Genomic DNA, 21,581 nt, shown 5'->3' on the forward strand with positions numbered 1-21,581 from the left:
GCTCCCTTGCCTTTTGGGCTGCTGCCCTGAAATGCAGCGCTTGGCCCTGCTTGCCGCCGCTGTTTAGCGCTCGGAACGAACGCCGGGGTGCCGTCGGTGGAGCTCGGTTTGATCGGCGCATTCGTAATACGGTGGTCTTCCCAAAGGCCCTTAAAATATACATTCCTTACCCCATAAAGCTAGTAGCATGGAAGACGAGCACGGAAGCTCAGCTCTTAAAACGAGGGAACCGGGTATCGGCTCTCGTTACGTGCCAGAGGGAGTTCAGCCGCCTGTGATAACTTTTGAGGGCTTGAGGTGGTCCTCAGGGTACGATCGGTAAGACCTGTCTTGGAGGGTTCAGTGTGACCCACACCAAGGCAGAGAGAAGGCCAGACAAGGTAACCCAGAGGGACCTGAAGTTAAAAAGCGCTTCTGGGGCTTTGTAACATTCCAGAGCTCTCGGATGAAAGGGAATCCATTCATTCTGCCTTCAGAGAAACTGATTAATGCAAATAGAGAAAATGGTCTACTTGTCTGTCAAAAACCACTTTATTCTTTGCAAGTGAGGTTGAATGGAGGCTTTGCCAAGGCCAGGAGTTGCCAGACAGCCCTTTTGCTTTTAGCTTGGAAGGACATTTCAGAGTTTATACATTTGAACTGAGCAAAGTCTTTTCCACCAGTAGGAGACTCACAACGGTTGATCCTAGGTGGAGGTACAGATGTTTCAGGGTTTGTGTAGAAGCTTCTATGGATCTGGAGGGAAACTGTGCTTAAAGAGGAGACCTAGGGAGAATTGAAATGTGTTTTTTCAGTGGTGTTGAATAAAAATCATTCTGTCTTTATCTCCAGGCGGGTCTACTTAATTTTATTCCTTTTTTTTTTTTTTTTTTTTTAATCAGGAGCCATTGATGATGTTTTGGGTCGAACAATCATTCTTTTCAACAAAAAGCGTTATCCTCTCTCTCTCTCTCTTTTTTTTAATTACACTCTGAGCTCAAAAAGTACATAATTTGCTTAGGTCTAATAAAAATCCATCCATAAAAAGTTTGGGAAAGTTGAGCTCATAGAGCTTTTTTATTTCCTATCCCAAACGGAAAAGAAAATCCAATCACTGCCCTTTCTTTTTCCTCCGCCCCCCGGGGGAAAAAAAAAAAAAAAAAAAAAAAAGAAAAAAGGCTATCCTGCACCGGTGGCCCCAGCAAAGCCTAGGAGAAAGTTAATGACGGAATTTTAAAAGTTCACCTTCTCCCTGGGAGGAGCGAGGGGCCGTACAGCAGCCGCGGGCGTGGGCGCGCCGCTGGCGTCCGTGGTGCTGAAACGCAGCGGGGCAGAAGCCGTCGGGGTGCACTGCCACAGCCTGGTACCGCTGCATTTGATGAATAGCGATGTTTTGCTTTTGATTTAAACAGACAGAAGCATCCTGAAGGATTCCCGAAGCGTTTTAAAGAAACTAATGGGTGGTTGTGTTTTTTTTTTTTTTATTGTAGGTTTTGATATTCTAACAGTGCAGATTTTCTAGCAGGTCAAAGGTGTCATGTACTGTAGCTATCACCCATTGTCTAATGAATGTGCTGCTGTAATCCCTTCCTTTTAGAGAGCAGAAAAAAATGGGTCCTAGTGGCTGAATGATCAAACCTGGGAAATTAAAGCCGGAGGTGAAGGAGAACGAGGCACAAGAGACGCGTGTAGGAGGACTAGCAGATGAGCTTCCCATGGACTGCTAGGGAAGGAAGCTGGTGTTTCTACTTGCAGGTTAAGCCTGGCTCATCATAGTGATATCCTCGTTTCATACTGCATTGTAAAATAGGCTTAAGCTTTAAACATGCCTGCTTTTAAAAATTATCTAATTATCTTCTTTCAATCCTTTCCCCCTGTTTTCCTCTTACTCACGTATCATGAGCAAGAAAAGCTATTGTGAAACAAGCAGCTTCATTTTCATTGCTCTGGGAGTTGCAGCTAGTGATAAGAATGAAGAACCTAGTTTTTGGTTTGGCCAAGCTATTTTTCAGGGTTTGTGGTATGAGTCTGGTCTCTCACTGGGCTCTTGAACTTAACAGCTAGCATGAAAAGGAGGTAACCCAGGATTGTGTTATTGCTGCTCCTGGAGAACTGGAAATGAACCAAGACACTGAAGAGAGCTGCTCATGTCTCTTATCTTCCTCTTCTCCCCAAGCAGGGGGGCAGTGGAAGAGGACTACAGCTGTTTATCACAGTGAGACTGGCTTTTGTGCTTGGTTTTGTGTTCGTATGACAATCATAGTAGCTGGAAGTCTTCTAAACCTTCCAGTCTTTCCTCTCTGCAAACAGAGGGGCTCTTGTAGCAGTGCATCACTGAAGTCTGTTCATTAGTAACCCTTGCTTGGGGACTGACTGGTGACAAACAATCGCTTTACAGATCCTGTGTCTAGAGCTTTCTGCCCTAGTGCTTTGCTGTAACTCTGCCCAGCCACTAAATACTGGGCAGTTTATTCCCTTGTGTTCTTGACTGCATGTTGTTCATAGGAAATGTCTGTCTTTCTAGGAAATCTTTTACTCCAATTGTCATTATTATTTAGGTTATCTTCATTCCCTCCCTACCCCCCACAAATCTATCCCAAAATATAGGCTAAGTTTATGAAGTGGATCAACTTTCATGTAAGTCTGTCTTTTACTCATTTCTCCTACTCTCTAGGAATTCACTGATTAGAAGAATTAACTGTGCAGTTAGAAGGTACAGAGTTTTCAGCCACTTCTGGAAACTCTGCTTTATTCCAGACATATGTACAGGCCTTTGTATGTTGACAAAAAGGCTCTCCCTTCTAGTGCAGATAGCCCAGTAAGGGAGAATCTGTATCCTGAAAAATAAGTGGAATGTGTTTGCATCAGCTAATGTAAGAAAGAGATGTAGCAATGTAATGATTGCATCACTGGGGAAAATAATACAGGTGGAGATCAGAAATCTGAGCAGACAAATGGGAGAAATTCTAAATTAAGAAAAAGGAAAATCAATGGGAAAGTAATGGGTTATTGGACACTAGAAAGTAGAGCAAAGGTATGTAGTGAAACACATAATGTAGATTTTTAAAGATGTTAACTGCATTTATCATATTTTTGGATACTGAACTTTCGGTTTATTACGGTTGTTACACACACACCTTTGTTAAAATTTAAGGTTTACTGGTAGGATGATGAAAAGGAAGCGAAACAAAAGAAGATGAAGGAACAGAGAGGAAAAGGTCAACAGAGTTGGAGAGAAATTGTAGACCAAGGCAGTTCACAGTAACAAAAGTGGAAGCAGCAGAAGCACTCTTTGTGTGACGCGATGTGATGTCAGCAGGCGTTTTAGTAATGCTTTGATTTTGGCAGATGTATCAACATCCCTGTTTCTTCTTGTAGAAGTACTGTATGTTGTTTTTGAGTGGTCACTCACCTTATAGACGGCATTTCTTTGAGAAGCAGTAAATGACTCTGTAACTTCTTCCACCAATCCAAAGGCCAACTTCCACTTCCAAAGGCCCAAAGGTGGCACAAGTCTTGCACGAGAGAATGAGACTGGGTTTGTGTGGTGCAGTTGTCATTATGGCATGTTGCAAAGGACAGTGGCTACAGGGTTGTGAACAAGGGACATATTCTGTGGTTCCTGATCAAGGTGAATGATCTCTAAGGTGGCAGCACTTCTCAACTTGCAGACTTCGGAGCGATTTCGAAAGTAAAATGGAAGTCAGGACAGGTGGGATAAGTAAACTTTCTGCTTGATATGAATCTGTTTCCTCAGGATCTTCAGTATGACCTAGAAAGGGGATAAGATGGAGGAAAGAGTGAGAGCACCTTGGACTTTCTCCGGTTTTTCTTACTACACTTTTCGTCACATTCTCAAGGGCCAACATGATTACAAATGCCTGTGGACTATTGAGTGATGGTGATGATTATGTCCTATTTCTGCACTCCTTTAATGTCAGCTTGGCAATTTTAAGTGGATTTATCATCTGATGATGTGTCCCTCTGTAAGATTGCACACCTCTGTGATGATTGCACCTCTTCTACCTAAGAGTGGGGAGTGTGACCAAGTGTCTCTCTTCTAAACCATTTTCTTAATGCCATGAATGAATTAAGGAATAAAGCTTTTCCATAGACCTGCCTTGCTAACATAGGTTTAACTCTGATTACAAATTTTATCTTCAAATTTTTTAGGTGATTGCAGTGCTTCTCAATGCTCATTGTTATGCTTCTCTTTAGTACAATATATCTTAAAATTATAGCCCTGAGTTGCCAGGTTGTCAGGATTTCCAGTCTTCTCAGCTGAAATGGTGATCAATATATTGTATTTGTTTCTCTCTCTCTCATGGAACAGGCTAAAACTTGATCTAAAGGGAAATAGTTCAGCACATCAGGTTGGCACGAGTTTTCCATGTATCATACCTTTTACCTTGATGGGGTGGAAACACTCCATTGTGTTTTGTATCCTCCAGGGACTCCTGTGTACAACAGTATTTCTCCCTCACTGGGCTGTGCGGAGCTTATAGTTAGAAAGAGATTTGGTGACTATGGCAGCTCGCAGCTGAACTCGTATTTTGAATTTAATGGAGATGTTTATTTTATGTTAACAGCATAGTCCATCCTGTGTATGTTTGGGGCTTGTAGGTTACATTTGTTTCGACTGCCAGGGCATGCTGTAGCTTGTAAGGTACTCTGTGGCATAAATGTAATTCATTTTGTACTGCACGTACATCGTTATGAAAAGTATAATGAGTTATGTGCCTGTAATTACATCTTGAAGAGAATGTAAATTGTCATGAATTAGTGACAGTCATGTCAGCTTTTTTCTAAATTTATTTTCTTTTATGGTTTATTAGAAAATACATGTTTATTTGCTTTAGGGTCATCTCTGACAGAGCAAAGGAAGAGAAAAAAAACATACGTTAGGTGTCAAATGATAAAGACCCGTATGCATTTCATTGTTATGACAACTTACAGTTTTCTGGTCCATTAAGGAAGCCGTTTTAACTCACTGGTTAGAGCTCCTCAGTTGCTTTTATTTAAAAATAACTTTCTGATGCTGAGATTGGGGGTGAGGGGACTGTAAGTGCAATGACAGCAATGAAAGGTTTTGTTTAGAGCTCTAAAAGTTAACCTAAGTATCCCAGAAATCATGGAATAATAAACCTGTGTGGTTTTGTAAAATAATATTTAAAGTTATAATATATGTAAGCAGGATGCATGGGTTTTAAGGTTTTTTTAAGTGCTTAGCATATTTGAGTCAAGTTGTTCATTCTTACTTGAAATACACATTTCCAAGAGGTACTTGAAGAATTAGAGAGCTCTAAAAAAGACATTTTAACATGCATCTTTTCCTATTTTTTTCCTTCCTTCTGCAAAAGAAAAAAGAAAACTAAGTGGAGAAAAAAGGATGGAAGATACCTCCCTGCTGTGAGGGATGGAGACTTAGAGACTGTGATCTGTCATTGAGCCGCTCAGCAGGTAGCAGCATTGGCTGCAGACTGCATTTTCCTTCCTTTTCTTTCCCTGAATATTGAAACAAGGACCTAAAAGGACAGTCCTTTCTCTGACGGTTTTGGTTCTGGATCATCTAGTCCACACTGCAATTAGTGAAATCAGAAATTAAGCAAACTAGGTTCACATAAGTTACAAAGAGCAAAAAATCTAACTCATCCTAGTTAGAGGTAAGACGAAAAGAAGCTAGATGAAATTAGGCCATGCATTCCTCTGTTAACTTCTTGAGCTTTCCAAGTCTAATTTTCACTGCATCTGATTTAAAGAAGTCAGCTGCAGGAAAGAGTTAGATTTTGTTTGTTGACTTAGAATGCTACTGTGTTTTAAAACTAATACAATCGACAACAGGGAGACCAAACCCCAGTTACAGCAAATAAAGTTATCATCTAACCTATAATTATAATGCAACACTATTTGTTCATTCAATTCTTACTATACTGAGTCTGAAACAAGTTAGTGTCATCATTTATCTGTTAGGTATATGATTTTGTAGCAATTATTTCTTTCTAACTTCACAACACATCCCCCTTTGCACTCCAGAAGCCATTCAGTAGATTCTCAGTAGATTATGATAGCTTTGAGGCTATAAAATCACTTTTTATGGCTATGCACAACTTTTTGTAATCTATGTATGTAATATGTAGCTTTAGCAGTATGGATAGTCTGGTCTCAGAGATTAATAAATATCTCTTTGAATCTGTGCAGTAGTCTGCTGATTCCTGTGCTGAGCTGATTACATGAAGGGAAAAAAATCAGAAATGAAAATATATTATTTTAATCATTATTTTAAGTAACTTTAAATTAATAGGATTTTTACATATTCTTTTGCTTAAGAATTCTAATCATGGTGCCCTGGCTTTTTAACAATAGGAAAATAGTTCCGTTTAATAATTGAAATGTTGATAAGAACGAGAGTCTGTTCCTTGATGCAGTCCATTCAGTGCCAGCATCCAACACTGAACAGATGCTTTATAGATGTAAGAAGCTCTGATACTGAAAATGCAAGGATGTGAGAAATAGGAGGTGGAAGCCTTTGACTTTTGCTGCTCTTAGTTTGTAGTTACTCTTAAACGTGGCAAGTGTTACATTTTCAGTGCCGAACACCTGCAAAAAACAGATCTCCGGATGTAAGTAACCCCCCGCTCCCCTACCCATATACTACATCTACAGCTGTTTGCTAACTAAACCCATCACTTAGAGAACATATGAAACATGGAAACATCAAAAACACCGGCATGGAAACATCTGGCTTTTATTTGAGAATTTAAAATTATGGGAAAGATTAAGAACAAAAACATTTTAAAAATTACTGCAGAAAATAACCTTTTTTTCCCCAGTGTCGTGGTTTAGCCCCAGCTGGCAACTAAGCACCACGCAGCCGCTCACTCACTCCCCCTCCTGCAGTGGGACGGGTGAGAGAATTAGAAAAAAAAACCTCATGGGTTGAGATAAACACAGTTTAATAGGACAGAGAGAAAGAAACAACAATAATAATACCAACAAAGGAATGTACAAGAACAAGTGATGCCCAATACAGCAATTGCTCACCACCCGGCGATAGACAGCCCATCCCTGAGCAGCGATTCCCGCCCCCCGGCCAACTCCAGTTTATGTACTGGGCACGATGTCGGATGGTAGGGAATATCCCTTTGGCCAGTCTGGGTCAGCTGTCCCGGCTGTGTCCCCTCCCAGCTCTCCGTGCACCCCCAGCCTTCTCACTGGCAGGCCAGCATGAGAAGCTGGACTGTCCTTGACTGCTTAGCAACAACCAAAAACCTCAGAACATTACCAACAGTTTCTCATCCCAAATCCAAAACACAGTCTCACACTAGCTTCTGTGAAGAAAACCAGCTCTATCCTGGCTGAAACCAGGACACCCAGTTCTCAGGGAAGTCTTTGCATTGACTTCAGCAAGCTGGGTCTGGGAAGAGCAAAAGTTTGAAGGCTTGTGTGTGGCTAAGTCTGAAATTGTCTGCACACTTCAGTCTGTAGCCATTATGAGAAAAGAGATATCCATGATAAAGGTGTCTTTAGAGTAATTAGATGTATACATCTAGCTTTGGGGTAGTGGAAGAGGAGTAATTATATCTAATAGTCTTAACCATGTACTTCATCTTGCAGAGATCTCTGTATTAAAATATTAGCTAGAAGACTACTCAGAGCACCATGGCAAACATAGAGTCCTTAAATAGAATATCTTTGGCTGCTGAGTTTGTAGAGTTACGCAACATAACAAATAAACATTCAGTTAAGTGGCCAGGAAGTGTTCATTCATAGCCACTGACCTTCTGGAGTAATGGCTGTGAACTACTTCTCTAGATGGAAGGCATTCCAGTTCAGAAATGTAGTGGTTTTGCTGGTGTTCACCTTTATACAAAGAGCTGACTTCAGCAGTTGTGTTATAATACACTTGAGCAAATTATTAATAAGCTGTAAATGGCTGGGTATGGCCTCTCTGTTCATTTATCAAATATTAATGTCAGTTTATCATCCATATAGATCTTCATAAATTGCTAGGTCAGCAGAAGGCATAGTCTTTCCTGGAAGGTTTTAAAGCATTCAGAAATAGATGAACTAGGAATCTCTTAAGTTCCAGTTTACTGTGCAAACAGATTGACACACTGCAGAATGAATCTTTTTATTTTACTTCGCTGCTCAACTCATTCTTGAAAACAAGATAATTGCATGCCGAAAAAACATTAGTGATTTACCGAGTCTGCATTCCTCTCTTAAAATGCATGAGTTTGATTCAGAACCTAGTCAGAAGCCTTATGGGACTCAGGTCAATGTGTGCGTAGGTATCTTGGAGAAGCTTGTTCTGCAGTGCATTAATGATACTGTTCGTCTGAGCAATCCCTACTCCACACTCGGTGTAAAAAGCTAAGTGATATGAACACCGCTGTAGCGAGGAGTGGGGCACTCTGTCCAACTGATTATTCAAATCTTGCTGCAGGTGTCAACAGTACGGAAGCACAGATATCGGCTAACAAAGTGCTTGTTTACACAGCTCACTTGGCACAGGTGTTACACCTAAGAGGCTGGGTGTGTACTGAGTTGGAGCAATACCCCATCTAGCCCCATATCCTTTTTCCCACAGACGCTAAAAGCCTACGCCTGGGATGAGTGTAAGGACAGGACAAACGTACATGAATCATTCCCTAATGGAATGGAACAGTCTCCAACTCTTTGCAGCTCAAGGACATCCCAAGCAATATAGGCTTCTACATATTTTTAACCCTGAATGGATTTTCTTCTGTGAGATGTACCTAGCCCTCAGCTTTTCCCAAGTATTATCTCCTACAGCGTACTGTGGCAAGACCAGCTATCCGCTCCATGAGGAATCGCCCCTTTGCTTTGAACCTGGAGACAAAGTGAATGATCGGTCCCTACTGCTCATGATTTCACATGTCTTATATCACCTCTCCATCTCATTTCTAGCACTCATTCTCATTAGCTAAAAAAAAAAAAAAAAGAAAAAAAAGAAAGCATTTGTCCAGCAGCTACTCTTGAATGCCAAATGCTGAAATGTGCCACTGGTCAAAATATAAAATTAAGCCTTATTTACAAAAGTAATATAGTAGAAGAAAGTTCACATTTTATAGAATTTGATAGAAAATAGTATCAGTGTACAAAAAAAATTACTAATCTGTGTAAAAGGGCATTTCTTTTAGAAGGAGTAATGCATTTAAAAATGCTACTTATAAATCACAGTTCATTCAATCAGTTGTAAGCTCTTTGAGACTCCTCTGTAAGAAGCTGTACAACAGTTTTTTAATTTCATTGGCACTTAGGTGCAATCATTATTCTTTGGTGAATGTGGAATTGCAAGGTGTTTATGTCATGCCTGGAGAACATGTCCAGCAGTGATGTATTTAGCATTGCAACAGAAGATGTGCTGACACTTCCTGCTTTTTTGTACTGAACTGCTCTCCTATATAAATTTGTACACATAATTTTATATATACATATATAAAAAATGTGCAGCAGATTAAACAGTTGTATCCTAAAATGCACATGACTAAATGTAGTAACTGTCAGCATTTACAGTAACTGCTAATGCACCCTAATGCAGAAAGGATATTTGTAAGGGCCCATGTGCTGGCCAGCTATGCTTGGATGTAAGATCTCTGATTCCTCTTGATAATGATTTGGTTAGGATTTTCAGGGTAGATGCAGGAACTATGCACCAAAGTAGGTGGATTACTGATTAAATTGTGCTGTGTACAAAGTCAATTCCTATTCCTCGTTCTGTCCCACTTAAGTAGTGTAAAGAAAGTTCTAACTAGGCTTTCTTTACGTGGGTAAACTTGAGCAGACAACCCAAAGCGTCACTCTTCATGGTAGCATCTGACAGTGAGAGTTAGCAGAATGTGTTTTGAGGGATGATGCTTATGTTGCAACCCATTTTGGTGCCTATTATTTCTTCACTTCCACAAGCTTCCCATTGATACATAGGTTACTCTAGATGGATCAAATCTATGGACTTTGAAATAGTGCTTTGTTTAGAAGCGGGTTTTTGTTCTGTACTGAGAGTACAGCATTAGAGACACAGGTCTACGTTTTGTCTCTTCCTCTTCTTTGCACTAAAAAAAAAAAAAAGCATTGCAGTTATGCCAGACTTTACTAGCTCCGTTTCCTGCTGGATATGACTTCAAATAAAAATTGGGACACTGTCACGTCTATTTACTCGTGCTCACAGCCTGCACTGCTTTAAGCATAAAACTGTTGCAGTACCAACAACATTTGATGTAATAAAAGCAAATGTACTAACTTCCAGTCTTGACAGATGTCTCAGTCTCCTGCACTGATCTTGTGGGTCTCATGTAAAGTATTTTTGTCTCCTCATCCCCATTCCCGTCCCCAGCTACTTCCCTCATGCAGAGAATTAGGTTGTCATGCTTATGTCTGCTCCACTTCCACTGGCTTGTGCCTACATCTGGTACTGGGAAAGGGGTAACAGGAAGGGCAGTTTTTTAACTAATGTCTGACTAAACATATGCGAGACAAACAACTTGTGTATGCCCTGTTTTTTTTGCAGTCATAAACAAACACATCTGGTTTAATGCAGTGTCCAAAGAACTGGATGTATCTTCCCAGACAGAGAAACTGCTGGACATGACCACACTCAGCCTCTGCTACATTACCTTCTACATGACCTTTTGTTCTCAAATGTGTAAAACCCCAATAAGTACAATGTTATACTACACATTCAGTTTTTCCTTCTATGTTTTGTAGTGGCTTTGAATTTTGAAGCTATATCCAGCCATACCAGAGTAATGATTTATCAAAGCCTTTTCTCCCAGGTGGCCCTCTGTGGTGTGGCTGCATTGATAATAGACCTATAATTTCTGTGAAACTATGTTTTCTCATAGACTGTTATCAAAGTTACAGATATATTCGTATTTTTAGCTCCGCTTATGTACACAAATGGGATTACATATTAAACATTCTCCACAGATATTTAGGCATCTAATTATTTTTCCTTAGGGATACATTATTAATCTTTGGATAAGCTATTGCCTTGGACATTTATCTAGTTTGATTCTGTAAGAAGTTCCCAGCATTTTTATTAATTAGCTAATTTTATGGATAAATTTCAGATTGGTACTTCTATCACTACAATGCTGACTGACATTTCTGTAGGATTGATGCTGTGCACTTACATGGATGTGGACTCAATAAAACATGTCTGCAGTTCTCTTCTGAAAAGATTTTCAGTTATCTTAAGATGCTCCCAGATGGAGGAGAATAAACTCTTTGAGACAAGGATTATCCTTTTGTTAATGCTTATGCTGTACATTGTACCATAAGTGCATGCTGTATAGATTGTTTTTTTGGCGTACTATTAGAAAATACATTAATCTCAAGAATGTATCAACACAGAATTTAAGCCTTAAAATTTGCAGTTACATTTGGGGGAAAGAGGGTGGTAACCTGAATATACCAACTCAGCACTTGCTGAGTTTTTAACAGGTTGGTTCCTGTTTTGAGTGTTTTGTGGGCAGTACTACTACTCTTGCTCATGAAGACATCAAATAAAATTTGATTTTACAGGATTTTGAGAAATGAAATCACTGAAAGCACTTCAGATTTCTTGGGGCCCGCTGTGCTTACACTTGTAGTTACTGTAGTGTAGCTTTTTAGAGCTGTTAGTACCAAAGGTCAGTTGGTTTTTGTAGCCCCATCAGGATCCAGTGTCCAGGTCATGGCACAAAAACAGTACGGGGCAAAAATTGCTCAAATTGAAGACTGATTGTTTAACTTGGAGCACAAGATTTCATAATGCTGGATTTTTAAAATGACCAAACCTGGTAATTCCTGCCTGCCTTCTGCTTTGTGCAGATCTATATGCCTGTGCAAAGTAAGTGTAAAATGTTACCATATGGTAATACTGTACAACAACATCGCACCAGTTGATGGCTGCACAAGTTGTGAGGCAGTGGGGAACTGGGAGGCTCTTTTCAAAAAAGCTTTTGTTGTGTAAGCACAGGGGGAGCTTAAGGAACATAAGCCGCAATGAAATCAGCCATGACTTGTTCTTTGGGGGGTTTTAAGGTTCTCTGGATTTTGAAAATCCCAACTAATTTAATGTGTGTCTGTGGGTTTCTGAGGGGGAGAGAGTGCGCTGTGTGCCTGACACTGTAGGAGCAAGGGGATGTGACCTGCTTTCCCAGAGCACAGAACTTCTTCTTAATGTGACATATTTTAAAACAATATGTGCTGCCATCACCATTGATAGTAGAACATTATTTTCCCCAAAAGTTTAATTTGAAAACGAAGTCACAACCTAGAAAATTTTTTTTCCTTAGATTTACATTTGTATAATTTTTTAAGGATCTAAGAGAGACTGTTTCATTCAGGTTTTAAAAAGAAAGAAGAAAGGCAAAACCTTATATATTTGGCCTCTCTTGTTTGTTTGTTTGCTTGCTCCCTTTTGTTACTATTAAAGTAAAACTCCGTATCCTGGAATTTGTTTATTCTTTTCTTTTTTTAGCTGTCTTTGAAGTTGATGTCTTTAGCAATAATTTTGGCAGTGCTGCAGTCTTATAATGATTTTGCTGTGATACCAGGCTGCTTTTGTGTTCTTTTTCCATTGAAAAACCCAACCCCCAAATCTTTTAGGGTTGTAATTTGCAATTGAAGAAGTAAGGTTTACATTTTCACGGAACTAATCAGTAATTACTTTTTTTTGTTTGTTTGTTTTATTTTAATCTCCATTTGTGCCTTATCTGAGGAGGGGGAGAAGACCTGACAGTTGAAACACACTTTTTGAAAGGCTGACTGCTTTTAATTTTCAGAAATGTTTGTCTGAAGTTGTTTGCAGGAAGGACTCAAGCCAATATTTCAGAGTTAGACCAGAACATGTGTTACATTTCCAGAACGCACACAAGTTATCCCGCTGTTTCTAAAACTCCGTTGTTGAGATGCCATGTTGAAAACCATTTTTGTTTCCTGGGAGATTTTTGATGTCTATTGTATCTTATTGGAGGTCACTTGAAGTGTACTTTTTGAGACTTTGATTTTATGCTATGGCATTATTTTTAGTAATTTCTCATAATGTAAACCATGTTTTAGGCCTATGAATATGCACTAAATTGTGGTTATTTTTCCTAGAAAGTGTGGATGACAGTTAGAAACATTGCCGGGGATTATCGGGTGCAAATCTCAGCATCCACCATACCCAAGGGCTCACAGTGATTACACCTCCCCTCACTCACCCCACATTTCTGGGAAGTGGAGCAGAACTGCTGCGCTTTCTGAAATGCATGGGCAGGCAGGTGTTTTCATCAAGTCTTTGGCTCTAGCTGGACCACCGGCCGTCTCTGCCCCGTCATCTGTACTCAATATTTTCCAAATGAGAACTGACAAGTTATCTGCACAGGAATGTTAATAATTAACTGGTAATATCTCACCTAAATTAGTTTGCATTTATGTCTTTTTAGGCTGGATCACTTTGAATCGTAGTCATCCATGCACTTTTTTTTGGTCCTCTTCAGTTTCCAATTAAGAAATTCCCAGTTTACAGCAACAAATAGTAGTTTGCTGGCATGTAATTTCATATTTTGTCATTCTATTTTTATTACTTCAGTCTTCTAGTTCTTTGTAAGGATCCTCTTGATCTTCTACATTGACAGTGCTTTCTAGTTTCAAGAACTGGTGAATGTTATTGAAGTGCTTATGTTGTGTTTTTTTCTGGCTAACGGATAGGCTTAAGCTGGTTATCAATACAAGCAACCCATTTACGATTTCCCTTTTTCAAGACATCTTGTTTTCATTTCTTCTTTACCTACTTTCTTACCATATGATTCTTTGACTAATAGCTGTGTTGTCTGCATTAAATAAAATGTAAGGATTTCTATTGGTTGCTTTACTAAATCCAGATCAACTTATTTGTGTCTCTATAAAAATCTGTTATCGAAAGAATACTGACATACTTGGCAAATATTTTATTTTATCTTCCTCTCTGTCTTTATTCTTTGAAACTTGTTCTAAAATATGCATATCTTTAGGTCAGGCTTATAGAATTGTAGTGCCCACATTCAGTTGTTCTCCTTTTCTAAATGTAGTCCCTCCATTTGATATTTTCAAGAGACATAGTTTCATTAAGATCTAAAATGGTTATGGCTGCAGGCTTATACTTTTATTTGTCAGTTCTTTAATAGTTCTAGGTTGGGTCCTCCCACTTTGAATGCTGTTTGAATTTTAACTTTAAGATGCATAACTTCCATTCGTGTATTCTCAATCTAGTTACAATAGCCACGGTCATTGCTGATGGCAGAAATGAGGAAAGTACTCCTTCAGCCCTAGCCCGATGGCCAATTTTAACAGTGTGCCACCTTCTCATCTTAGAACACCCATTTCTGCTTATTCTCTTCTGTTCATGAAAACCTATATATTTTTATCATGATTGACTGAAGTCTCAGATTTCTCTTATATCCAAGCCCCTTTTGTTATTTGTCTTTGTTAACTTTTCATTTTTAACATTATGTATTTGCCACTTAAAAACTTTGAGCTCTAGACTAACTGTTATTTATTCTTCCATTTAATTTAAACACGTTATAATTACATGAAGTATTCATGTCCAATGGCTTTATTATTTTCATTGATTTGTGAGTCTCTGAGAAAGCTCCTCATAAAGAAATGATTCCTGGTGATAGTCTTTCTCCAAGAGCATTATAATTCTCTCTGTATATCTTCAAATCTAACCCTGGGGACGAGGAGGCCTACAGCAGATAGTGAGCTTTATTCCATATAATGCTGGGGAAAAAATCCACCAAACAACATATCCTCTGAGCATTAGCTCAACACTTTACAGCTGTTAAAATCTCATCTTCTTGCTCTGAGGACTAACCATCTATGTTTCTCTTGGCTCATAGACTTGCACATGAATTCATTTTGTGGGTTTTTTTTTAATAACATACAGGTTAACTGGGGTTGCTAGTAGAGCTCCTTCTCTGGTGGGACATTTCACTGGCTGATGTGTTAGGAATTTATTTTGTTAGGCCATACATTCTTTAAGCCCCTGGAATCTGAACCTCCGTGGGGTCTCTAAGCCCCTTCTGGAGATACCATAAATCTTTCAAGTGACTGTTGGGATTCAGCCCAGCTCCCTTTGGGTTCTTCGCCTTCCGGCTTTTCTTCATAACAAAGCTTTTCTCCATAACAAAGCTTTTCTCACAGTTTTTTTCTCACGTGAATCTTACATGTCTCCAAATAAATAAGACCACATCTTCTTTCTCCTCTCTGAAAATTCCTGAGATTGCCCCCTATGTAAGCTCTTCTTTCAAGTCTTTTTAAGCTCGTGTTTTATCCACTCTTAGTGAATTTTTCTTGCTTGGGTATTCTCCGCTCTCTCCACTTCCTCCTTGTGGATAAGTTGGAGAAAACTCATTCCTGACTTTAATGAGCCTCACCCAATGAAGCAATTGTTATTCTTAATGGCCAGTCATTCTGTCTGGTTGGAAATGGTGTGTATGAGAGTTACTTGATGAAAAAACAATATTTGTAAAACAATTTCCAAATGTCAGACCGAGTTCATGAGTTGTTTACAAGGAGGATTCCTGGATTGTCTCAGTGAGTGTGGATATCCTCACTGTGCAGTACTAAAACTGCTTTTCTTGGGTGGAATTGTTAATGAAGCCTTCAGACAGCCTCAAGAGGCAGACAATCACCTGTCATATTCCTCACCCTACTTTTAAAAATGCTCTAGAAAATTCAGGACTTCTGAATATTTATAATATCTGTCATCCCTTTTAGAATTAATATTTGTTGAATTAAATAAGATGCATCCCTCAAAAGAAAGAAATAGGAACTGTGACTGGGAAGCATAAACAGCTCAGGCTTATTTCTCTTTTATCTGTGAAGTTCTTAAGTATAAGATCTTCGGTGGCTGTAATTCAGCCTACTTTTTTTTATAACTTTGCTGTTGAATGTACCAAATGGGAGAAAAGAAGACCTGAGTAATTAAAGTATGGATGGAAGATAAAAACAGTTGTAAGGTATAAGAAGGAGGCAGACTAACAGAGATAGAGGTGAGACTGGAATATTAAGCTGCCATCAGCAGTAGCTGGGAAAAAAAGGCATTTTGTCATTATCATGACTTGGTGGTCAGAAGAGAAACATGACCAGAGCCAAGGGGAACATGATGAACTATCTCTGAAAAGAGTCCTGCGGAGTGTTTAGGTTTTTGTGAGTTGTGTTGCAAATGTATGCTATTACTGTCCTTAAAATACTTGGAAAAAAAAAGGAAGAATTTTAGTTTGCGGATGAATGCTGTTGTGAGAGTTTCACATGGTTGATAGAATTGGGGTTCTACAAACAGCCAGAAATTCAATTAAGCTTTCAGAGCAAAAGGATGTATCAGTTTTCCTTTTGTATGTAACTGAACGCTTTCAAAGTGAAGGACACTCACCCAGAACAGTTGTGTTATGAAATTAAGGATTTGTGCAAATGCTTTTGTAATGACCTGAAGCTACATATGATTAGCATTAAATACACTGGTCTCCAGACTGATCTACAGGAACACTCTTCTAGCTGTGAGACAGGAGCTGACCACCGGTTGCAGCAGCATCTTTTGGAAGGAGTCACAGTTACAGGCACTTCATGTGCTCAGTATGTTCTGGTCATTTTAAACACGTAAGGTAAGAGTGTAGGTATATGAGGCCTCTGTTTGACATAAATTGCCATTGTGTAACAAACTGTGATCTAAAAACAAATACTGCAGTGAGTGGTTGGGGAAAGCATTTCAGGGGAGAGATTTCCTCTAAAGTAGTAAATATTTTTGTTGCAAACCATAGAAGGGCTCATGCTGATAAGGTTATAGGCAGGCTGGCTTATTTTTGTTTGGTGCTGTAAAAAATGGACCTTTGTCTGGTCCATTTCCAGAACTAGATGTTAACCTGACAGCCCCATTTAATACCATATACATCTAGAACACTTTCTTCTCTTTAGATACCTGCGTGCTTTTTACCAAGTATACAGTAATCTGTCCATTCCAGATTCTTGTCTCATTCTTTGCAAAAATAAAGTGGTAGTGTTACTTTTCCTTTAAAAGATAATGAAAATGGGATTCAATCAGGTACAGAAGCATAAGCTGGGCTATAGTTATTTGGATATTCTTGTTTAAAAGGTGAACTCCAAGAATGCTTTTTTGCATGTAACTCCTCTAGAGTTATCCAGCTTGCTGGAATAGTACATGCCCTCTTCATATGTGCAGTCATTGTAGACCATCTTGCAAACTGTAATGTAGTACTCAGATTTAGATATTGGGAACATCGTATGTATTTGTGACAATTCCAGGAGGATTTTATATCTCCAGAGAATAGTAGGCTGTGAGCGTATTAGTCTCTTCTAGCTGAGGCATCAATAATATGGATAATCTTTATGTGGTAAATTATTCAAAAACTTAAAATACAAACATTAATTTGGTAGATCCATCTTTAATTTGTCCTCTGATTCTATGTGTTTTGGGGTGATTTATCAATTTTCAGTAACTCCAGCACCATCAGTCCTAAGTTCTTTTAGGTGAATTTTTTGGATCATCAAGATGGTTTTGACATTTAGACCAGCAGCACAGAATAAGTAGTAGCAGCATTAGGCTGTTATTGATATATCTTCTCTGGTTCACACCCCCAGAGCCATGGCTTCTGTTAGCTCTTTTATCACACTCACTCTGGTTCAGTGCTTCAGATCTTATCCTGCCTTGTCTGAGCTGAAAAATTAATACAGGCTTTCAGTTAGAATGAACCTGAAATTTATTTTATCACTTTTTTCTATTTCAGATTAAATAGGAAATTAACAAGGCGTTGCAGGCTGAATGAAACAATGACATTCTTTGGAAATAAAGCAAATTTTTTTTTGATCATTCAAGGAAAGCGCAGAAATTAATAAAGAAAATGTTCTCTCTTTTTTTTCTAATAGCTCAATTGTTAATTCACCTATACAGGGACTGAGGCAGAAATCAAGCTCATTTCCCATTTTCTGGAAGGTGGTGTGTGGTATCTATAAGTGAAGGCTTTTCCTGATCATTAAAAACTGACACAACTCAGACTATATTTTCCACAACCACAGCTGTAGACTTGTGCTTGGAAAACATTTCTAGTCTTGAAGGTGTGCTTAATCATTGTGATATTATTCTGGTGAGACACTGTAGCATGCCAGGATGTTTCCCAGGGAACTGGTGATAAGAAAACCAGAACATGGAATTCATCTTGTGGAAATAAGACCTAAGAAAGGAAAGTGGAAAGAGAAAGAAAAGTCATGGACAGTAAAGCAAGGTTCTCTTTCATAAAGGAGAGGCTACTGTGAAATTTCAGTTTTCTTTGTTTGTACTCCCACTCTGTTACTGCTGTTGGTTTATTTCCCCCAGAGGCCTCTTTAATACTGAAAGCCTGACTTAATTATCTTGAATTAATTAGTTCAATATAAAGCAGAGGACACTGAATATCAGTGCTTGACTTGGGAGGGACTTACAGTGAAGTTGTAGAAACGGCATAAAAATGTGAAAGTCTTCAGGAATGCCTCTGCAAGAGCAAGTGCTGGGAATGGTAACGAGTTACTTCGGAGGCCAATTGCTTTGTCCCGGTGTTAAGAATCTTAAAGAGGACAGCCTCAGCTGCATTCCCTGTAGTGGGATGTAACACTTCAGGCAGTTAATTGCCTAATGGATTTAATTTCTGCAGGAGAGCTTATTAATGTGTTCCCTCCCATTGCCTAGAAATTTCACCTGTTCAGCATTTAATGTGCCCCTTGCCTTTGCTTGCCACTTAGTGGAGTGTTGTATCACTGACGTCTCTGCCTTAGTCTGTCTTTGGTTGGTATAAGTTGTGAGCAGGAAAAATGGGTTACTAGAAACTTAAACCTGTGTATTGCAATTAAAACCTCAGTAAGTTTAGATAGCGTTCTGAATGTCGGTTGGTCATAAAGCTTTGTGTTTTGGTAGTTGTATGTGGGAAAAGCCTTTAGTAATGTCAGGTATTTTTAAGTCTCACAGACTTAAAAATTTTCCTTTGATAAGGATCATGTTTTAGTGAACTCTGCTTAACTAGAGTTCATGCTGTTGTTCCATGCAATTAGAAATGGATGGGTTTGAGAAGTTAGTAGTAGATGTCTTTGTCATCTTTCTGTCTTTATTTAGCTATTTTGACAGTATCTGAAAGGTATTGTTAAGATGGTGAGATGTGGTAAGTGCATGCCCCATTTAAAAGCCCCAGGTTAGGCTATAGAGATCATTAGGACAATGTGTTACAGTTAGACTGCTACCACATGGAAGTACTCAAGTATTCTGCTGTTCACAAGCTTTATTATTTGATTGGAAAGTTCCATTTACATATAAATGTCAGGTTGTGGTGAGCCTGCACAGCAAAAGTTAGGGGTTTTTTTACACTTTAGTAGAGGTAGTACCTAGAAAACTTCTAGAAGTCCAGCAGATATTTGAAACAGATCTTTTGATGAATTTTGACATCAATATTTTTCATAGGAATTATGCAAAAAAATTAGCTGATTTTTCGCTGTGACATTGATATTTGTAATAAGGGCAATTAAAAATAGTATTTTGTTACCTTTCCCACTTCTACCTATGCCAGAGTCCAGCTCTGACCCACATCTAGCCTTAAGTAAAGCTTTTGGTCTCTAAAGCCAGCAATACAGAACATGGAGTGTGCCCAGGTTACCGAGGCTTTTCTGCAGTTGTGCTTTCAGGTAAGCCAGCGTTGCTGAGCAGGGAGCGGGGTGACTGATAGTGCTTAAATTGGAATGGGAGGAGGGGTTCTTTGCTCCCAGTCCTCTACACAAATGACAAAAACTAACCTTGTTTCTTCTGTATTTTTAATACTTTATCAAAGTGTGTAGTATTTCTGCCCTTTGACCGTGTGACAAAACTAAAATAAGTTTATTTTTCTTATTTGATTTGCAGCTGAAACTGTTTCAGCTTCTTACATCTGCCTTGTGCATTCTGTCTGGACAGATACTTTCCTCCCAAAGTCACCCATACAAAATGCATGTGTTGCTGCACTGTGCTTTATCCCATGAAACTCTTCATGTTGTAAGCAATAGCATAGTGAACTGGCAGATATATGAACTGTGAAGAATGATTTTGATAGAATAACATTTCCAAGTATATAAAGAGACTTTAGTTACGTGGGGTTTCTTTCTAATTGTTCATGTTAAACTTTTGCATTATAATATTCATCAGCTCAATGGAGTTATATTAGAATTTTTCATAGCATGAGCCAGGATGGTGACTTGTTCTGTGTGCTGCTAAAAAACTTGCTCGTATGAAAAATGTGCTTTTAATAATACAGATGGCAGTAGATTAGTGAACAAGCTTTTATGTTTGTCAACAACATTTGCATTTTCATGCTTTAACAGTCAGGAACACTTAGTAACAGCAACATGATAAATGTGGAACATTTAGTCATGTCATGATGCATTTTTGGTGTGTGGCAGGATTTCTCTTTTTCTAATTAAGTCAACCAAAGACCTTGTTTTGTTTTTTCTTGTCTTTCTACAGTGTGATTGGTAAGTCTCAAACAGTCTTACCCAAGATAGTGGTCAGTCTGTTTCATTCCTGCAGAGAATTGCTGACACGTATTGGCAAACTTTTCCAAACATCAAAGCTTAGTCTACTAGCCATCATACTTCTCTGCTTCTGTCAGTGTTGTTATATTTTTATATCAAAAAGTACATTTTTAACCTGTATTCCTGGCCATGATAATTTTTTACTTCTAGTTCAGTAATTGTGCAGTTCAGTATATAGTCCTATTTCTGAATTCCTTATCCACTCAAGTTGGAAGCTTCAGTTGGTAAAAATGGAGTGAAAATAGGCACTCAAGGATGATTTCTTAGCCATTTGTTCCTCTTAGTGCTGTTGTTCTTCATTCTCCCTCTTTGTACTGTCGGACTTTCTTGAAATGAGAAGTGCCTTCTGTCAAAGCTGTTTATTACCCTCATTGGACAATGCTGTCCAAAGTTTTAGAATAAAAGAAAAATCTCTCAGTCTAGTTCCGTCATATGCCCTTGAAAATGACTGGTGCCCAGGGCTTTACTGAGACATTTAAGTACCTATATTACCTATATAATTAAGTAATTATATAGTAATCCAGGCTTTATGTATAAAGACGAAGACCAGTTTTAATTTTATCACTATGGGTTTTCTGTTGTCAGTTATAATAATACTATTCCTGTTTATGTAAGCCTAGCTTTGGATAGTGCACTTGTATAGCCATTGAAGCTACCCCATTGACTACAGCAGTACCAACCACGAATAACAGCAAAATTTAACATGGTGGGGTCTGGCATTTAGATTTACGTTTTTTTCTGGAACTTGACAGTACTATTTTCGTTAGCGTTATAGTGTAAGTTCCTTATAATTTTAAGTAACCTTTGTAAGGTTTTACACATTATCATTTTTGCTATTGTGAATTTTTCTCTACATTTCTATTGTGTTCTGAAGAGAGCTACTTTGAACAAACTTTTGATTCATTGCAACCTGTCTTTATATGCATATATACATGAAAAGCAGCTTGATCTCGCTGTCTGAGTCCAAGGATGAGAATTCTCCTTAACATGAGAATCAAAGCTTGAATTCTTTGATAGCAGTAGTTCAGCAG

The 21,581-nt window shown here is 38.7% G+C and overlaps 1 protein-coding gene across 1 annotated transcript in view; it reads left to right on the forward strand.

Annotated features, from left to right (window-relative positions):
- Nucleotides 1–187: 187 nt before the first annotated feature.
- The window catches only part of LOC104628174 (protocadherin-23-like), a gene marked incomplete at its 3' end in the record, with an annotated part of 96,905 nt that continues 75,511 nt past the window's right edge, over nt 188–21,581 (forward strand). The window contains exons 1-2 of the mRNA XM_010296677.1: nt 188–318; nt 1,246–1,342. Of these exons, the coding sequence (XP_010294979.1) occupies nt 188–318; nt 1,246–1,342 (228 nt within the window). The remainder of the gene's footprint in view (nt 319–1,245; nt 1,343–21,581) is intronic.

This window comes from Phaethon lepturus, unplaced genomic scaffold (genome assembly GCF_000687285.1).
Source record: "Phaethon lepturus isolate BGI_N335 unplaced genomic scaffold, ASM68728v1 scaffold4661, whole genome shotgun sequence".
Lineage (NCBI taxonomy): Eukaryota > Metazoa > Chordata > Aves > Phaethontiformes > Phaethontidae > Phaethon > Phaethon lepturus.